The following is a 20201-nucleotide window of genomic DNA, read 5'->3' as shown; positions in this document are numbered from 1 at the left end:
TTTTCAGAATTAAAGAAGCCGGCACAAGATGATCAAAAAGTTACTTTCTGAACTTCAATAGGATTCTATTTTGCACCTGACTTTCTGAACTTGTCCCTCGTACAATAGGATTCTATTTTGCACCTGACTTTCTGAACTTGTCCCTCGTACAATAGGATTCTATTTTGCACCTGACTTTCTGAACTTGTCCCTCGTACAATAGGATTCTATTTTGCAACTTACATATTAAGACATTCTTTATTCCAAACTAAAGAACTGCTGCATTTTGAGGTTTCTCAAAACAGATTCATTGGAAAAAACATATACTTAACACATACATAACATAGTAAAATACATAAATACATTGGTTGCATAGTGTGACTGATGCAGTGGAAAATATATAAATGGCACTTATAAAAAATAAAACAGAAGTTGGATTATAAATATATTCAAAAAAAGGTAAGCCATGGTCACTGTGGGGTGAAAGTTGTTCTGAAGCACACCCAACATCCTCTCCAATGGAACCTGAAGCCAAAGCAATTTGTCCATTCCTTCACTGACAAGGGGGTGAAAATGTATACTTGAATAAACCTGTCTTGGAATAGGAAATCCTTTGTCAGGATACACATTCAATTGTATTGAAAAGGACTTGTGTGTCCCTCTACAAACCTATCAGTCATGACGTAGGCCTAACAGATTCCAGAGAACGACCCAAATGAAACTGCCTGGTTCAAAAATATACAGAATAGTACAATTGTTTGCTTATTGAATGAGGCATATTTTCAAGTTTATCAAATCACAGACACACACTTAAACATGATCGTTATCTTGGTCATGTGAATCTGATAGCTCCACGGTGGGGGGAAACTACAGTATCTAAACTCACTGAAGCAAATATTGTTACATCTCTAGACAGAAAGGAATCATTTCAAGTTGAGGTCTCAGGAAGCATGCTGCCTTCCTCTAGACTGAACCGTATGATTGGATTATTATTAATGTGACAAATGTTCCTGTTTGGGGAAGAGGAGGATCAAATGGCTTTTCTCCAGAGGCTAAGACAGTTAAAGACCACATATATGCATACATAAGCTTCAAGTCACACCATATTTCAAACAATCCCTAGATAAAATGGAATCAGAGGTACTAGCCCTACTGATATCACCAAGGCTGCATAAAGACTGAGGGAAGCATCCATGAAGCACCTAGCCAGGTACACTATTAGAAAAATGCAACCTGGCGATTAGCTAAACACTAAAAGGCAGTGGTGACGAGAATTTGGCCTCAATGCTTTGCTTCTTTCAATTAAAAAAAGACAAGCTCTCGGTTGGTCTCTGACAATCACAAATTGGCAGACGCCCAAAAAGAATAGGTTCATAATATTATAATAAACCTGCATGCATCATAATCGTGGAGAACTTATGTGGGTCATCTGAGTAAGTGACACTCGAAAAGGCATCGAGTCAGTTTACATTCAACGCAAAAACGTACTACATACATAAAATGGTTTTCCATCTACCTAGAGATCCAGTCAGCATTTGGTATTGAAGGATAAGTGGGGCAGGAGGTGATGCATTCAGCTGAAATAGTACACGGCGTGTTTTTAGCTGCCCCTCCATCAATGACACCACACGTGGGGCGTGTTCATGTCAGCTCTATTCATGCCATTTCTATTGGCAACGTACAACAACGCTTGGCAACTGAACGTGGCTCAGGGTCATGTTAATTAAGTAGGGATCAGGGAAATCAATGTTCTCATTGGACAAGTTCAGGTTGTACCTTCCTGTTTCACTCAGTGTCAATACGTTTTCTACATACAGAACACGGCCCAGATATGTTCTACAAGATTTATCCTGATGGGATGTTCAGGTGACAAAGCAGAAAAAGGAATTGTTGATTCCATATTTTTTATAAATTGAACGTAATACACTATATATAGCAGGATAACTGAGTCTACAGTGAATATTGTGTTCTGTGTACATTGTGTCACTGTGATTGACTCCATCTACTGTATTCAGCTACAATGGATCCTGTAACCCCTCGTCAGCAAGTTCTAAAAATGAAGTAGAGGCATTTAAGGGGAAATCATCTCCACCCTCAGGCTTTAAAAGTCTATTACCCAGTTTCATTGATCAATAATGTCTCACTCCTGGTGAGGGAAAGCACTGCTGCATCAGGAGTAACACTGTCCCCGCTCACCTAAAGTACAAAGCACCAGCGTGTCATGAGAAGCCAGCCCAGTGGAGCACACCGGAATTTGACAGCAGCATCTAGCAGCACTGCTCTCATCTCTTCCTCCAGATATACTCTACAGGGCTGAAGGAAGTAGTCAAGACCTCTTGCTGTCTGACTAAAGCTCTAATTGGTGGGAGGGAGTTCTCTCCCTAGTTCCTCCTCTCCCTAACAGGAAGCTCCTATAGTTTGTCATATCTGCTAGGGTAGAGAGGGACAGGCAGGAATGGAAGGTGCGTCTGAAGGAGCTGGTGAATGGTGCCGACGGTCCGTCAGTCATTTATTTAATTTATATAAGTCTCTTAAAATAAAACAAATAAGTGAATGGAGGATTTAGGAAAGAAGTTCTAGATGGAGCAGTGTCATAGATTCATCTGGAGGTGCTTGGGCCGTTTGGAGATGGGGTAGGGGTAGGCCTGCTTCTTGAAGGGGCCACCTGTGGTGGTGTTGCCAGAGGGCTTTCTGATAGGCAGGGGGGCAGACACCTCTGAGGAAATGGCCATCTGCTCCACACCAACTTCCATGGGCTGGTCTCCAGACCCAAAACCCCCAAGGGACGAGGTTCCAGCCTGGGTGGGGGCCCGGGGCCAGCAGTCCCCCACAGCAAACCTCACTGGGCTGGGGGGGCCAAGAGAAGAGGATACAGGGAAGGTTAGAATAGTACACTATAGTACTGACTGGGGGAGGGCAGACAGAATGGTGACATTTTAACAGTGAGGATAAATCCCAGTAGAACCGAGTACCAGAATGACACTGGATTCAACCACTGGATGGCAGGACAACGTCATGGGAAAATTCCATTTCTACACAAATCTTAGAGGAAAATTAGACAGAAAAAAATGATTACCTCACTGGTGTTCTTGGGCTTTCCAGAAACCTTCTTGGTGAGCTGACTTTTGGCTCAAAGGGGAATTTCTCCTTGATGTTTTCGAGGACGGAGGGGGCTACATACGTAAAACCCTGTGGGGAGGTTGTCACAGGGAAGATTACAGTCATTGTCCTCATGGTCAATCACAACCAAAACATAGGCCGGAGGAGATGTGCAATGAAACACTCATTAAACTATATCGGTTTCATTAAAAAAAATAAGATGCAATGCATTAACCAACTATTTTTTTTCTTCTCTCTCAAAAAGAGAACAAACAAAGAGTGTAGCTTCTGCCTACCCGTTTATGTGCAGCCGTGCACACAGTAAAACACACGCGCACAAACACGAGACCAAACGGAATGTGCAGAGTAAGCAGTAGGCAGCCTACCAGGAAGACTTGATTGGCACTTTCACTGAGCGTGGAGTCATCAGGGCTGTCCACGGGAGTCTGGCTAGTGAACTTGGAGTCAAACTGGCTCACGTCATCAGCTGATTGCTGCAACGGAAGGAAAGGAGGAAACCGGTTAAACTCTAGTCTCTGTGGGTCAAGGAGGACTTGGTAGGCACAGGTGCTGTTCACAATGGAAATGCTATGAATAAGGAATAACGGCTCACCAGAAAAGGCTTGAATGGAGGCTCCACTTTGTGAGCGAGAAGATCATCCCAATTAATATGCCTGAAGAACAGGTGGCTCTGGAGAAGCGGACAGAATAACTTTACTTTTCCCAGAGAAAGCCACAACACATGAAGGTTGCTCTTTTTACCACCACCAACGTTCTATTAATCCTACAACAGGTCTGTTTAACCTGTTGCGACGACCAAACCCGGATCCGGGATTCTATTTATAGACCTAAGCTCATTACCATAACGCAACGTTAACTATTCATGAAAATCGCAAATGAAATGAAATAAATATGCTAGCTCTCAAGCTTAGCCTTTTGTTAACAACACTGTCATCTCAGATTTTCAAAATATGCTTTTCAACCATAGGAAAACAATCATTTGTGTAACAGTAGCTAGCTAGCGTAGCATTTAGCGTTAGCATTAGCGTTAGCATTAGCGTTAGCATTTAGCAGGCAACTATCACAAAAACAAGTAAAGCCTTCAAATAAAATAACTTACCTTTGAAGAACTTATGATGTTTTCAATGAGGAGACTCTCAGTTAGATAGCAGATGCTCCGTTTTTCCAAAAAGATTCTTTGTGTATTAGAAATAGCTCCGTTTTGTACATCACATTTGGCTACCAAAAAAAAAAAAAAAAAAAAAAAAAAAAAAACGAAAATTCAGCCCTCAAAACGCGAACTTTTTTCCAAATTAACTCCATAATATCGACTGAAACATGGCAAACGTGGTTTAGAATCAATCCTCAAGGTGTTTTTCCACATATCTCTTCAATGATATATCCTTCGTGGAAGCCTGGTTTCTCCTTGCTCTCAAATGGAAAAATAATTGCACCTGGCTTTACGCTCCAATTTCGACGCAGGGACACCAGGCGGACACTTGGAAAATGTAGTCTCTTATGGTCAATCTTCCAATGATATGCCTACAAATACGTCACAATGCTGCTAACACTTTGGGGGAACGACAGAAAGTGTAGGCTCATTCCTTGCGCAATCACAGCCATATAAGGAGACAATGGAAAACAGAGCTTCAGAAATTCTGATCATTTCCTGGTTGATGCATCATCTTGGTTTCGCCTGTAGAATGAGTTCTGGGGCACTTACAGACAATATCTTTGCAGATTCTGAAACTTCAGAGTGTTTTCTTTCAAAAACTGTTAAGAATATGCATAGTCGAGCATCTTTTCGTGACAAAATATCGCGCTTAAAACGGGAACGTTTTTTATCCAAAAATGAAATAGCGCCCCTAGAGATCAAAGAGGTTAAACTGTATTACCTGGATTTCTGAGGAGTCTCCTGGGCCTGCCCCCAGCCGTAACGATGCATTGCGTTTCAGCAGCTGGAACAGAGGGAGTGACGGGTAATGCAAGTCTGCTCCTCGGTTTTCATCTGATCTGACTTGTGTTACATTAGACCAGGGTCCTCCAACACGGTTCCTGAATAGCTAGCCTCCTGTAGGTGCGCTCCAAACCCAGTTGTAACTAACCTGATTCAGCATATCAACCAGCTAATTACTAGAATCAGGTGTGCTAGATTGGGGTAGGAGTGAAAACTATAAATTATAGTAGGTTCAATTATTTGAATTCCATTTCGTTACACCCCCCCCCCCCCTTCTGTGAGCTCAACGCACACATTAAACAGTTTCTCTTGAGATAAATCAGATCCAGTCTGAACTGTGCTATGTAGTGGGGAGTTGTAGTTTCCAACAGGCCAATATTTTACATAGTTTAGTGCATAAAAATGTGGTAATTAACTACAATGACCATAATCCATTGCGCATCTACTTGTCCGGTCTGTGTTTCTTTTATGCCTGCTACGAAAGAGACCTTCATAAAAAAAGGATGCCTTATTTACTTTGAAGAACTACAAAATAGTGACTTTGTTCAGACAGCAGTTCTATAGAGATGAGATGACTTGGAATGAAATAATAAAGCTATCAAATAAAACGGAAATATTTTATTAAAGTAAGTTAATGTCAATAAATTATGGTTAATAAGTGATGAGCAGTAATGGACAGTCACTACCATCATGGGACTTTAATTGTTTTAATTCTGTGTTACAGCCTTCAACCCACATAATACATTTAATGAAACAAATAAAAGAAACGTGATTATCTTTGAATAATCGAACCGACCTCAAACAAATCGCTCAGCACTACAGGACGGTAGCTCTTCAGGAACAGGGTTGGACAGCCCAGCATTAAACAATCAGAAGGCAAAGCCTACCTGAAATGCCATCAATACACTATTATTAGAACATCTAACACCCATACCTTTTTTAGAAGGTCCCTAGCTTCTTGTGTGAGGTAAGGTGGCAGGTTCAGTTTGCACTTTAAGATTTTGTCAATGGTCTTCTTCCTGTTTTCCCCAGTGAATGGTGGCTGTGGAGTAAAATAAAAGGTATATCCAACTACAATACTGACATTGTGTCCAGCTGAGGTTAAACATAAATATTTATCAATTAAATGTTGATGTCTTGTACAGAGTACATACGTTTTGAAGAAAATCAATGTTTCTCTTGAAAGAAGAGTTGTACTCACTGCTCCTGTCAGCATGTCGTACATGAGAGCTCCCAGGCTCCACCAGTCTACAGCCCGGTTGTGTCCACTCCTCATCAGGATCTCTGGGGCCCTGGAGTGACAGATGGGAGGGGAGTGGGTGAGGAGGACAGTCAGGTAAGCCTATGTGCAACCAAACACAAATTTCCTCAAACAAAAGAGTACGTATTGCTCTGAGGAGATGGGACGTTTACAACAGACAATAACTTAATAACTTTTTGTTGTTTAATGATTAGGACCATAACTTGCATGTATTCTATGGTGCCACAGAAGGTGTGAGTAACAGTGCCGTCATGGATTGATTCTTTACACAGGCCAAAGTCTGTGAGCTTGACGTGACCGTTGTTGCTGAGCATGATGTTCTCTGGCTTCAGGTCTCTGTAGATGATGCCTTTCAGATGCAGGTGTCCCAAAGCCATGGAAATCTCTGCCAGATAGAAGCTGCAGAAAAAAAACCAGAACTTTTACATCAAGTACAGTTGAAGTCGGAAGTTTACATTAGAGGTCGACCGATTAATCGGAATGGCCGATTAATTAGGGACGATTTCAAGTTATAACAATCGGAAATTGGTATTTTGGGACACCGATTTGGCCCAATTTTTTTTACACCTTTATTTAACTAGGCAAGTCAGTTAAGAACACATTCTTATTTTCAATGACGGCCTAGGAACGATGCGTTAACTGCCTCGTTCAGGGGCAGAACAACAGAATTTTACCTTGTCAGCTCGGGGGATTCAATCTTGCAACCTTACAGTTAACTAGTCCAACGCTCTAACCACCTGATTACATTGCACTCCACGAGGAGCCTGCCTGTTACGCGAATGCAGTAAGCCAAGGTAAGTTGCTAGCTAGCATCAAACGTATCTTATAAAAAAACGATCATTCAATCATAATCACTAGTTAACTACACATGGTTGATGATATTACTAGTTTATCTAGCGTGTCCTGCGTTGCATATAATTGATGCTGTGAGTATCGTTGCTCCAATGTGTACCTAACCATAAACATCAATGCCTTTCTTAAAATCAATACACAGAAGTATATATTTTTAAACCTGCATATTTAGCTCAAATCCAGGTTAGCAGGTAATATTAACCAGGTGAAATTGTGTCACTTCTCTTGCGTTCATTGCACGCAGAGTCAGTGTATATGCAATAGTTTGGGCTGCCTAATTTGCCAGAATTATACGTAATTATGACATAACATTGAAGTTTGTGCAATGTAACAGGAATATTTAGACATAGGGATGCCACCCGTTAGATAAAATACGGAACGGTTCCATATTTCACTGAATGAATAAACGTTTTGTTTTCGAGATGATAGTTTCCGGATTCGACCATATTAATGACCTACGGCTCGTATTTCTGTGTGTTATTATGTTATAATTAAGTCTATGATTTGATAGAGCAGTCTGACTGGGCGATGAAAGGCACCAGCCGGCTCGTAAGCATGTATTCAAACAGCACTTTTGTGCATTTTGCCAGCAGCTCTTCGCAACGAAGCATTGAGCTGTTTATGACTTCAAGCCTAATAGCGTTTCAAACGTCACTCGCTCTGAGACTTAGAGTGGTTGTTCCCCTTGCTCTGCATGGGTAACGCTGCTTCGGGGGTGGCTGTTCTCGTTGTGTTCCTGGTTCAAGCCCAGGTAGGAGCGAGAATAGGGACGTAAGCTATACTGTTACACTGGCAATACTAAAGTGCCTATAAGAACATCCAATAGTCAAAGGTTAATGAAATACAAATGGTAGAGAGAAATAGTCCTATAATAACTACAACCTAAAACTTCTTACTTGGGAATATTGAAAACACCAGCTTTCATATGTTCTCATGTTCTGAGCAAGGAACTTAAATGTTAGCTTTCTTACATGGCACATATAGCACTTTTACTTTCTTCTCCAACACTTTGTTATTGCATTATTTAAACCAAATTGAACATGTTTCATTATTTGTTTAGGCTAAATTGATTTCATTGATGTATTAAGTTAAAATAAGTGTTTATTCAGTATTGTTGTAATTGTCATTATTACAAATAAAATTAAAAATAATAAAAAAATACAAATACTTTATTTTTTATTTAATTTGTCTGATTAATAGGAACCGGCTTTTTTGGTCCTCTAATAAATCGGTATCGGCGTTAAACTCATAATCGGTCGACCTCTAGTTTACATACACCTTAGCCAAATACATTTAAACTATGTGTTTCACAATTCCTGACATTTAATCCTAGTAAAAATTCCCTGTTTTAGGTCAGTTAGGATCACTTTATTTTAAGAATGTGAAATGTCAGAATAATAGCAGAGAGAATTATTTATTTCAGCTTTTATTTCTTTCATCACATTCCCAGTGGGTCAGAAGTTTACATGCACTCAATTAGTATTTGGTAGCATTGACTTTAAATTGTTTAACTTGGGTCAAACGTTTTGGGTAGCCTTCCACAAGCATCCCACAATAAGTTGGGTGAATTTTGGCCCATACCTCCTGACAGAGCTGGTGTAACTGAGTCAGGTTCGTAGGCCTCCTTGCTCGCACATGCTTTTTCAGTTCTGCCCACAAATATTCTGTGGGATTGAGGTCAGGGCTTTGTGATGGCCACTCCAATACCTTGACTTTATTGTCCTTAAGCCATTTTGACAACTTTGGAAGTATGCTTGGAGTCATTGTCCATTTGGAAGACCCATTTCCGAACAGGCTTCAACTTCCTGACTGATGTCTTGAGATGTTGCTTCAATATATCCACATAATTTTCCTTCCTCATGGTGCCATGTATTTTGTGAAGCTCACCAGTCCTTGCTGCAGCAAAGCACCCCCACAACATGATGCTGCCACACCCATGCTTCACGGTTGGGATGGTGTTCTTTGGCTTGCCAACACCCCCCTTTTTCCTCCAAACATAACGATGGTCATTATGGCCAAACAGTTCTATTTTTGTTTCATCAGACCAGAGGACATTTCTCCAAAAAAGTACAATCTTTGTCCCCATCTGCAGTTGCAAATCGTAGTCAGGCTTTTTTTATGGAAGTTTTGGAGCAGTGGCTTCTTCCTTGCTGAGCAGCCTGTCAGGTTGTGTCGGTATAGGACTCGTTTTACTGTAGATATAGATATTTTTCTTCCGGTTTCCTCCAGCATCTTCACAAGGTCCTATGCTGTTGTTCTGGGATTGATTTGCACTTTTCGCATCAAAGTACGTCCATCTCTAGGAGACAGAACGTGTCTCCTTCCTGAGCGGTATGACAGCTGCGTGGTCCCATGGTGTTTATACTTGCGTACTGTTGTTTGTACCGATGAACGTGGTACCTTTAGGCATTTCGTAATTGCTCCCAAGGATGAACCAGACCTGTGGAGGTCTACAATTTTTTTTCTGAGGTCTTGGCTGATTTCTTTTGATTTTCCTATGATGTCCAGCAAAGAAACACTGAGTTTGAAGGTGCCTTGAAATACATCCACAGGTACACCTCCAATTGACTCCAACTGCCTTTTTCCACATTTTGTGGTGTTAAAGCCTGAATTTTAAATGGATTGCATTTAGATTGTTTTGTCACTGGCCTACACACAATACCCCATAATGTCAAAGTGGAATTGTGTTTGACATTTGACAAATAAAAAATGTAAACGCTGAAATGTCTCGAGTCAATAAGTATTCAACCACTTTGTTATGGCTATCCTAAAAGATTTAATAAAAACAGACATTGAATATCCCTTTGAGCTTGATGTTCTTAATTACACTTTGGATGATGCATCAATACACCCAGTCACTACAAAGATACAGGAGTCCTTCCTAACTCAGTTGCTGGAGAGGGAGGAAACCAGCAGGGATTTCACCATGAGGCCAATGGTGAATTTAAAACAGTTACAGAGTAGTAATGGCTGTGATAGGAGAAAACTGAGGATGGATCAACAACACTATAGTTACTCCACAATACTAACATAATTGACAGAGTGAAAAGATGGAAGCCTGCACAGAATAAAAATATTCCAAAACATGCATCCTGTTTGTAATAAGGCACTGAATACTGCAGAAAATGTGGCAAAGCAATTAACGTTTTGTCCTGAATACAAAGTATTATGTTTGGGGAAAATCCAATACAACAAATTACTGAATAACACTCCCCATATTTTCAAGCAGAGTGGTAGTTGCATCATATTATGAGTATCGTTAAGGACTGGGGAGTTTAAAGATAAAATAGAAACGGAATGGAGCGAAGCACAGGCAAAAATCCTAGAGGAAACTTGGTTCAGTTTGTTTTCTACCAGACACTGGGAGATTAATTCACCTTTCAGCAGGACAATAACCTAAAACACAAGGCCAAATCTACACTGGAGCTGCATAACAAGAAGACAGTGAATGTTCCTGAGTGGCCAAGTTACAGTTGACTAAATCTACTTGAACAAATAAATAATAAACAATAGGCAAATGTTGGACAATACAGGTGTGGTAAGCTATTAAAGACCTTTCCAGAAAGATTCAGATCTGTAATCGCTGACAAAGGTGTTTCTACAAAGTATTGACCCAGGGGTGTGAATACTTACGTAAATAAGATAATTAAGCATTTCATTTTCAATAAATGTGTTAATTTCTAAAAACATGTTTTCACTTTGTCATTATGGGGAGTGAGAAAATATATACATTTAATCAATTTTGAATTCAGGCTGAAACAACAAAACATGGAATAAGTCCAACAAGCTCTGTCAGGATTAGACATTCATCCATGTTTCTCAAACATAACATTTCAAAGTTGTTCCAAACGTAAAATTGTGTTTAAGGTTAAGTTCAGGCATTAACTCCGAATTTTTAAAGTTAAGAGTTACGAATTGGGATAGGTTTAAAACAAAACAACTTTCTATCGCTAGATTCGAACATTAAACATTTGTCTGCTTCTAGAAATGGTTCAACATTATGCTACGTAATCACTACCTTCATCTGCCATCTGTTGACACATGGGAGTGAGGACTGCAGGGTCCAGAAACTCATATCTATTCTACACACTACAGATACACATCTCCAGCATGACTGATCACTTACCACGCTGTGTCCTCCATAAAGATCCCCTCCCTTTCCAATTGCATAAACAGCTCCCCACCTACAAATAACAAATACAGCATTTAATTATTTGCCATTGTGTGCGCGAATAATGCGTGTACACTACGCTGTGTTGTGTGTATGCGCACACACCATGCCTCAGCCACTCACCAGAAAGGTACTCCAGGATGAGGTACAGCTTGCCCCCTGTCTGGAAGGCATAGATGAGGTCCACTATGAATGGGTGCTTCACCTCCTCCAGGATATTCCTCTCTGCCTTGGTGTGAGCAGTGTCCTTAGCGTTACGCACTATCATGGCCTGGAGGGATCAAACAAGGCTTGGATTGTCAAGCATTGTCAGTATTATAACAATGGTAGCACTTTACATTCACAGCAGAGAACAAAGTGGTAATAACCTGGTAATAGTATGGTAAGTTAGTCAGCCCAAATGAAACACATTTCTTACAGATAGAAACTGAGGTATGATATGCATTTGATGGTAGGTAACTGACTACCGGATCCAGACGCTCTGAAGACATAACAGCATGAAGGAAATTCTCATTTGGTATCTGGTTTAGATGATTATTTCCCTGCTCTCCCTTTTTCCCCAGCCCAGCCTTAGTAAAGGGAGGGAACCTCTCTGCTCTGAGCCATGTCATTAATGTAGGTATCTTCGCCCTCAGGTTCAGATCATGTGCAAATCTTGTTGGCTCAAAGGAATCCAAAACATTCAAACCACTCTGGACAAAAATATAAACAACATATGAAGTGATGGTCCCATGTTTCATGAGCTGAAATAAAAAATCCCAGAAATGTTGTTTTACATCCCTGTTAGTGAGCATTTCTACTTTACCAAGATAATCCATCCACCTGACAGGTGTGACATATCAAGAAGCTGCCTAAACAGCATGATCATTACACAGGTGCATCTTGTACTGGGGACAATAAAAGGCCACTAAAACGTGCAGTTTTGTCACACAACAATGCCACAGATGTCTCAAGTTGATGCAGCGTGCAATTGGCATGATGACTGCAGGTATGTCCACCAAAGTGGTTGCCAGAGAATTAAATGATAATTTCTCTACAATAAGCTGCCTTCAATGTCATTTTAGAGAACTTGGCAGTACATCCATCCGGCTTCACAACCACATGTAACCACGCCATCCCTGGACCTCCACACCTGGCAGGATAGTCTGAGGAGGTGTGGGGGGGGGGGGGGTGCTGAGGAGTATTTGTCTGTAATAAAGAACTTTCTGATTGGCTGGGCCTGCCTCCCAAGTGGGTGGGCCTATGCCCTCCCAGGCCCACCCATAGCTGCCCACCCTGCCCAGTCCTAAAAAACCCATAGTTAAGGGCCTAATGAATTTATTTAAATTGACCGATTTCCTTATATGAACTGTAACTCAGTAAAATCTTTGAAATTGCTCCATGTTGCATTTATATCAGTATACTGTATTTCAGCCGTTGGGTCCAATAGTAGATCCGTTTCAGTTGGATTAAGCCGGAGCCCTGTGGCAGAACTAGAAGCCAGAGCACAAGAGCAGAGCATGGTCAGTCATTTGTGTGAGGTTCTGTGCTTCATAGCCACTTACATGCACATTGCTGGTTTCTGACACGGCAGATTAAGTCAACCATGCTAAACACCAATGCTGGAAAATGTCTGCTGCACACATAGGAGTTTCCATAACCTCATCCCAGGCTCAATTGCTACCGCATATACAGTGGGGCAAAAAAGTATTTAGTCAGCCACCAATTGTGCAAGTTCTCCCACTTAAAAAGATGAGGAAAATTACGGGCCTCTCTCATAGGTACACTTCAACTATGACAGACAAAATGAGAGAGAAAAAAATCCAGAATTAATTTATTTGCAAATTATGGTGGAAAATAAGTATTTGGTCACCTACAAACAAGCAAGATTTCTGGCTCTCACAGACCTGTAACTTCTTCAAGAGGCTCCTCTGTCCTCCACTCGTTACCTCTATTAATGGCACCTGTTTGAACTTGTTATCAGTATAAAAGACACCTGTCCACAACCTCCAACAGTCACACTCCAAACTCCACTATGGCCAAGACCAAAGAGCTGTCAAAGGACACCAGAAACAAAATTGTAGACCTGCACCAGGCTGGGAAGACTGCATCTGCAATAGGTAAGCAGCTTGGTTTGAAGAAATCAACTGTGGGAGCAATTATTAGGAAATGGAAGACATGCAAGACCACTGATAATCTCCCTCGATCTAGGGCTCCACGCAAGATCTCACCCCGTGGGGTCAAAATGATCACAACGGGGGGGCCTTAGTGAATGACCTGCAGAGAGCTGGGACCAAAGTAACAAAGCCTACCATCAGTAACACACTACGCCGCCAGGGAGTCAAATCCTGCAGTGCCAGATGTGTCCCCCTGCTTAAGCCAGTACATGTCCAGGCCCGTCTGAAGTTTGCTCGAGAGCATTTGGATGATCCAGAAGAAGATTGGGAGATTTCATCTGACCATATGACAACCAAAATATAACTTTTTGGTAAAAACTCAACTCGTCGTGTTTGGAGGACAAAGAATGCTGAGTTGCATCCAAAGAACACCATACCTACTGTGAAGCATGGGGGTGGAAACATCATGCTTTGGGGCTGTTTTTCTGCAAAGGGACCAGGACGACTGATCCGTGTAAAGGAAAGAATGAATGGGGCCATGTATCGTGAGATTTTGAGTGAAAACCTCCTTCCATCAGCAAGGGCATTGAAGATGAAACGTGGCTGGGTCTTTCAGCATGACAATGATCCCAAACACACCGCCCGGGCAACAAAGTTTTCAGACCCCCTTCCTTTTTCCACAATTTGTTACGTTACAGCCTTACTCATTCACATACATACACATATTTTTTAAATGTCCTCAATCTACACACAATATCCCATTACAACAAAGCAAAAAAAAATTGGGGAAACGTTTGCAAATGTATGTAAAAAAAAATGTGAAAATCTATTATTTACATAACTATTCAGACCCTTTGCTATGGGACTCAAAATTGAACTCCGGTGCATCCTGTTTCCATTGATCATCCTGGAGTGGCCCAGCCAGTCTCCAGATCTCAACCCCATAGAACATCTTTGGAGGGAGTTGAAAGTCCGTGTTGCCCAGCAACAGCCCCAAAACATCACTGCTCTAGAGGAGATCTGCATGGAGGAATGGGCCAAAATACCAGCAACAGTGTGAAAACCTTGTGAAGACTTACAGAAAACATTTGACCTCTGTCAATTGCCAACAAAGGGTATATAACAAAGTATTGAGATTAACTTTTGTTATTGACCAAATACTTATTTTCCGCCATAATTTGCAAATAAGAAATTCTTCTCATTTTGTCTGTCATAGTTGAAGTGTACCTATGATGAAAATTACAGGCCTCTCATCTTTTTAAGTGGGGGAACTTTGACAATTGGTGGCTGACTAAATACTTTTTTGCCCCACTGTAGAAACTGGAAACACTGCAACAAAGTGGGACTTGAAGAGAGCGTTGTTTGAAATCAAGGCAGGAAAGCCTGCTACAGCTGTAGGCCTATTAGATGGGACTTTGAAAAATTCACATCTTTTTATATATATATACATAAAAATAATAAAATAATCAAAATTGGCAATCAAAATAAATGTTCCATCACAGCGACCATATCATTCAAAACCCAATTGATTCGGAGTTAGCGCATATAAAGTTAGTGAAAACTATTTCTAAGACGCATACTTTACGATTTCTCGCACTCACTTCCTTGTTTAGCCTAAATCACTTGTGCTGCTTGCACTATGAAATCCAAAGGGGTGGTTCTGAAGGTTATGCTAGATGGTGATGGACAAAGATCCGCCAATTAGCGAGAGGGTTTCCAAGACGTGAGGGAAAGAGGCGGGACCCTTGGGTTTCATTTGGCAGTGATGTTGGCTGCTGGTTGCCTGTTTAAACACCTTCATCCTCAGTAACAGAGGTAGAATAGGAATCTGAGCTCTTAGCTCCTGCATGGTAGCAACAGTAAATAAAGACAAACTATAAACAGAACCCCTATTACCAAAAACGAACAACCCTGAGGTTTCATGGTAAGTTGTTCGGTCAAAAAATTTGAAGTTGTGTGTTCGGCAGCTTCACTTCTGACTGCGTGTCTGAATGACTACACCGGTGCGTTCTTTATACTACTGTAACAAGAAGGTCAGTGTTCAATCTGTGCTCATTGTCATGTCAATGGGAATACTTAGAGAATAACTCTAGAATAAATATCACAGAAGTTAAGTGTGCAGTTCCTTAGGGGCAGACGAGACAAGTATCTCAGCCTGATAACCCAAACAGCCCACCTTCTTCAAGACCTTCATAGCGAAGATCTTTCCCGAAGTGGCACCCGACATCTTACGAACTTGAAAAACCTGAATGTGATTGGAGGAAAAAAAAAAAATTAATTAATTAATTTCACTGAATTGATGCCATCTAATCTAAGGGGAAGACATGAGAATACTTGATCCAGGCATAGGGCGATTAGGGATAGCTCACCTTTCCATAGCCTCCTTTTCCTAAAACTCGGAGCAACTCAAAGCATTCCGGACGAATCTGCTCCGTTCCTTTGTTGACGCTGTCTTCAGAGATTTCAAACTTTTCACAGTCATCCATGTTACTTGAAAAATAAAAAAAAGACAACCGTTGAAACAAATCATACATGTCAAATACACATCATCATTGCAGTGAGTCAATGTTGAATGGACCTGAATGACAAGTCCTGCACAAGGAGTTCTATTATCTCTGGACTAACATCACAATTGTCCCGTATCTGTTCATCAAAGCATACATCATAAAAGTGATCAAAGGTGTTCCTGTAATTGACAAAGATCAGACTACACTGTAGGGCAAATATATTGACAACTAAGACAAAACAGCATAACACAACAAAGAAGAATTGTGTTGTCAAACATGTTGTGGTAAGTGTGCCACATAAGCTTGAGTGCCAAAATACAGTCTGAAACTCTTGTAAATACTCACAATTCAAACCCGCTGCATTGTCGCCCATATTCGCTCATTTGGATCTAGCAACAATAAAAAAGAAGAAGGCCAGGCCCCAAAGGCTGAAATTATATTTTTTTGCATCTACAGTGCATTCAGAAAGTATTCAGACCCCCTTCCTTTTTCCACAATGTTACGTTACAGCCTTACTCATTCACATATTTTTTAAATGTCCTCAATCTACACACAATATCCCATTACAACAAAGCAAAAAATGTTTTTTTGAAACGTTTGCAAATGTATATAAAAAAAAATGGAAAATCTATTATTTACATAACTATTCAGAACCTTTACTATGAGACTCAAAATTGAACTCCGGTGCATCCTGTTTCCATTGATCATCCTTGAGATGTTTCTACAACTTGATTGGAGTCCACATGTGGTTATTTAATTGATTTGACATGATTAGGAAAGGAACACACCTGTCTATATAAAAAGATCCCACAGCTGACAGTGCATGTCGGAGCAAAAACCAAGACAGGAGGTAAAAGGAATTGTCCGTAGAGCTCCGAGACACGATTGTGTCGAGTCACAGATCTGGTGAATGATAAAGTTTCTGCAGCATTGAAGGTCCCCATGAACACATTGGTCTCCATCATTCTTAAATGGAAGAAGTTTGGAATCATCAAGACTCTTCCTGTAGTATATATAGCTATTGTTATTTACTGCTGCTCTTATATTATGTTATTCTTATCTCCTTTTTTTTTTTTTAAAGGGGATTTTCTTAACTGCGTTGTTGGTTAGGGGCTTGTAAGTAAGCATTTCACTGTAAGGTGAAGAAACCCACTGTATTTGGCGCACGTGACAAATAAAATGCGATTTTGATTAGAGCTGGCCGCCCGGCCAAACTGAGCAATCAATGGAGAAGGGCCTTGGTCAGGGAGTTGACCAAGAAAACGATGGTCACTGAAAGAGGTCCAGAGTTCCTCTGTGGAGAAGGGAGAACCTTCCAGAAGGACAACCATCTCTGCAGCACTCCACCAAGCAGGCCTTTATGGTAGAGTGGCCAGACAATAGCCACTCTTTAGTAAAAGGCACATGAGAGTCCGCTTAGAGCTTGCCAAAAGGCACCTAAAGGACTCTGACCACAAGAACAAGATTCTCTGGTCTGAATGTCAAGCGTCATGTCTGGAGGAAACCTGGCACCATCCCTATGGTGAAGCATGGTGGTGGCTTCATCATGCTGTGGGGATGTTTTACAGCGGCAGGGACTGGGAGTCTAGTCAGGATCGAGGGAAAGATGAACGGAAGAAGTACAGAGAGATCCTTGATGAACTCCTGAGTGCTCTGGAGCAGGATCTCAGACTGGAGAAAAGGTTCACTTTCCAACAAGACAATGCAGGGGTGGATTTGGGACACGTCTCTGAACATTTTAGAAACCTGTTTTACTTTGTCATTATGGAGTTGTGTGTAGATTGAGGAAGATATATATACATTTTAAAATGTAATGTATATTTTCTTTAGTTTATCCTACTATCGGCAACATTTGTATGAATTTTAGCCACTTTAAAAATGGACATACATCAATAATTTTAAAGCTCACTAAATTGAATTACACAATTTCCAAGCCCATTTCATAGAGATGACATTTAGCGTGTGTTCGTAAATTCAATCTGGAGTGCCGAAGTGCGCGGTTTGTAAATTCAGAGCGTTGTCAGATTGTCAGTTCATAAATTCAGATCGTTTCGCTCTCGGAGCGTTCAGAGCGCACACTAGACGCTCTGGCTGAGAAGTAGGGTTGATCTGAGCATTCTGACCACACAACAGCAGTCAAGCACCCAAGTTAACTGGCTAGCTAGCTACTTCCAGACACAAATGAGAGAACACTTTACTCACCTGAGCACAGCTGGTTAGGCTGTTTTCATGTTATCCAGAGCATTTGTGACTAACTCTGCAGCTGGCATGAATTTAATTACGCTTTTTTTGCAGACATTTACTGACTGACACCAGCCATATTCAACAGGTGTTGAGTGTTCGTAAATTCCTAGTCATTCTGCGCTCTGGCACACTCACACAAGAGTAGATAGCCTGACTAAATTTACAAACGCACCCTACGTAATTGACTAAGAAGAGATGGTGATTGGGTCTAAATAGGCTTTTGGTAGTTTTAACTCAGTGTACTTGTCTTTAACTGTAACTTCCTGAAAGTCAGACTTCTCACACCGCCCCAAAAAATTATCTGCTTCAGAAGCATTTGCATTCACCAAATGTTGTGTGGTTATCCTTAGATATATTCTCCCAACTTGCCCAGAGGGAATTGTTGACTATGCTTTTTATTCTAGATCACATATTTAAAAAATATTATATTCTCCATAAATGCATTTTATATCTTTAGCATTTTGTAGATAGAAAGATGAAGAGTATTTATACACACTGCTCTGGACAAGTCCAGGCCTGGAGTGTCTTAAAATAAAACCAAAAGATTTAGACCGACTTCATCCAGTGTCCAGAATTTATCTTTTCAAATATGTTCATATTTAATAAGATTGCATCATTTGCATATTTTAATAAAATATTTTAGGCAAAATTGTAAACAAAAAAAATATTTTCTTTGCATCTAGATTCAACTGGTACTCAGTTGATAGTGATATGATAAAGGAAATACATTTTACAGCACCTAATGGTACTGTAACAGGTGTATTATTTAAGTTGCTTAGCAATGGAGAAGGATCAGTCCTGTTAAAGGCCAGGCACCACACCCTAGCACAGACCCCCCCCCCCCTAATCATATCACAATCAACTACCAGGTTAATGTACACAAATAAAATACTTTTGTATCTCAGAAATTAAACTACTATTTGCTACTGTTTATTCATAAGGGACTGACTGCATCTCAGTCTAGTGGCAGACTGCTGAAGAAAAACAAGCTAATGACGCTAAAATAAATCGTTTGAAAGAGTACAAGCGCTTGTTTCACTTGATGCAGAAATCTGATTATTATGCGCATGACAGAGGTCTGGTGGTTTCACGTGTTTTTTTTTAATCTAGACAATTATTAGCTGATGCACTTCAAAAAATATTCTGTTTGTTAAACGAATCCATCCATGCGTGCCTCATTTTTATTTAACTTGCCAAGTCAGTTAAGAACATTATTATTTACAATGACGGCCTACCAAAAGGTCTCACGCGGGGACGGGAATTAAAAATAAAAATATAGGACAAAACACATAACCCTACATTGAGATCTGAGACAATAACATAGCAGCAACATGACAACACAGCATAATAGCAACACAACATGGTACAAACATTGGGCAAAGACAACAGCACAAAGGGAAAGAAGGTAACTATTAGAGACAATACATCAGGCGAAACATGGATAGTTTCTTGAGAAGACATAGCAGGTCTATCTGTTTTAGTTGGTTAGCTAACCTTCTAGCCACCAACGTCAAGACCACCATGGGTTCCGCTAGCTAATGGCTAGCTAGCGCGAGTTAGTTTGCACCTCCCTACTTCACTAGCTCTAACTACCATAACGATAGAACCTAGCTAGCTTATGTTTTGCTTGGTAACTCACTCCATCCTCGAGTTCGTCCTCAGACACATTTTCGTCCTGCTGATCCAAGTCAATGTCGAATACTCCTGCCATGGCCTTTGCTTGTTCTCTCTCACTCAGTGCGAATGAAAGGCTCTTCTTCAATGCCTCATGGAACAACATACATCGCCGCCATACCGGCTACAGTAGAAACCATGCTGCCGACCAAAATTAAAAACCAAGTTCAAGTGTTGAGCATGCGCACTTCTTCTGTGGGTTTTATGGCGGACTACCCCCCAAAAGGTGTATTGCCGCCACCAACTGGACGGTTTGAAACCAAATAAAATTAAATAAATCCATACGTAATAGTGAAACTAACTTAATCCACCCTAATAAAATTCTACATTGCCAAAACTTCATTTTTTCCCCAGTTATCTT

At 40.7% G+C, this 20201-nt stretch overlaps 1 protein-coding gene across 1 annotated transcript; it reads right to left on the bottom strand.

Annotated features, from left to right (window-relative positions):
• Positions 1-218: 218 nt before the first annotated feature.
• Positions 219-19983, bottom strand: LOC139418259 (ribosomal protein S6 kinase beta-1-like). The gene is made up of 14 exons (XM_071167579.1): positions 19806-19983; positions 16268-16311; positions 15785-15905; positions 15592-15660; positions 11443-11590; positions 11275-11332; positions 6504-6695; positions 6237-6327; positions 5970-6077; positions 4974-5036; positions 3692-3769; positions 3465-3572; positions 3056-3168; positions 219-2826 (listed from the first exon to the last, which is right to left on the bottom strand). Exons 1-14 carry the CDS (start codon positions 19944-19946, stop codon positions 2571-2573), a joined length of 1590 nt encoding a protein of 529 aa, XP_071023680.1. The 5' UTR covers positions 19947-19983; the 3' UTR covers positions 219-2570.
• Positions 19984-20201: the final 218 nt, after the last annotated feature.

This window comes from Oncorhynchus clarkii, chromosome 10 (genome assembly GCF_045791955.1).
Source record: "Oncorhynchus clarkii lewisi isolate Uvic-CL-2024 chromosome 10, UVic_Ocla_1.0, whole genome shotgun sequence".
NCBI classification, from domain to species: domain Eukaryota; kingdom Metazoa; phylum Chordata; class Actinopteri; order Salmoniformes; family Salmonidae; genus Oncorhynchus; species Oncorhynchus clarkii.
This window is presented reverse-complemented; position numbering and strand designations above follow the sequence as displayed.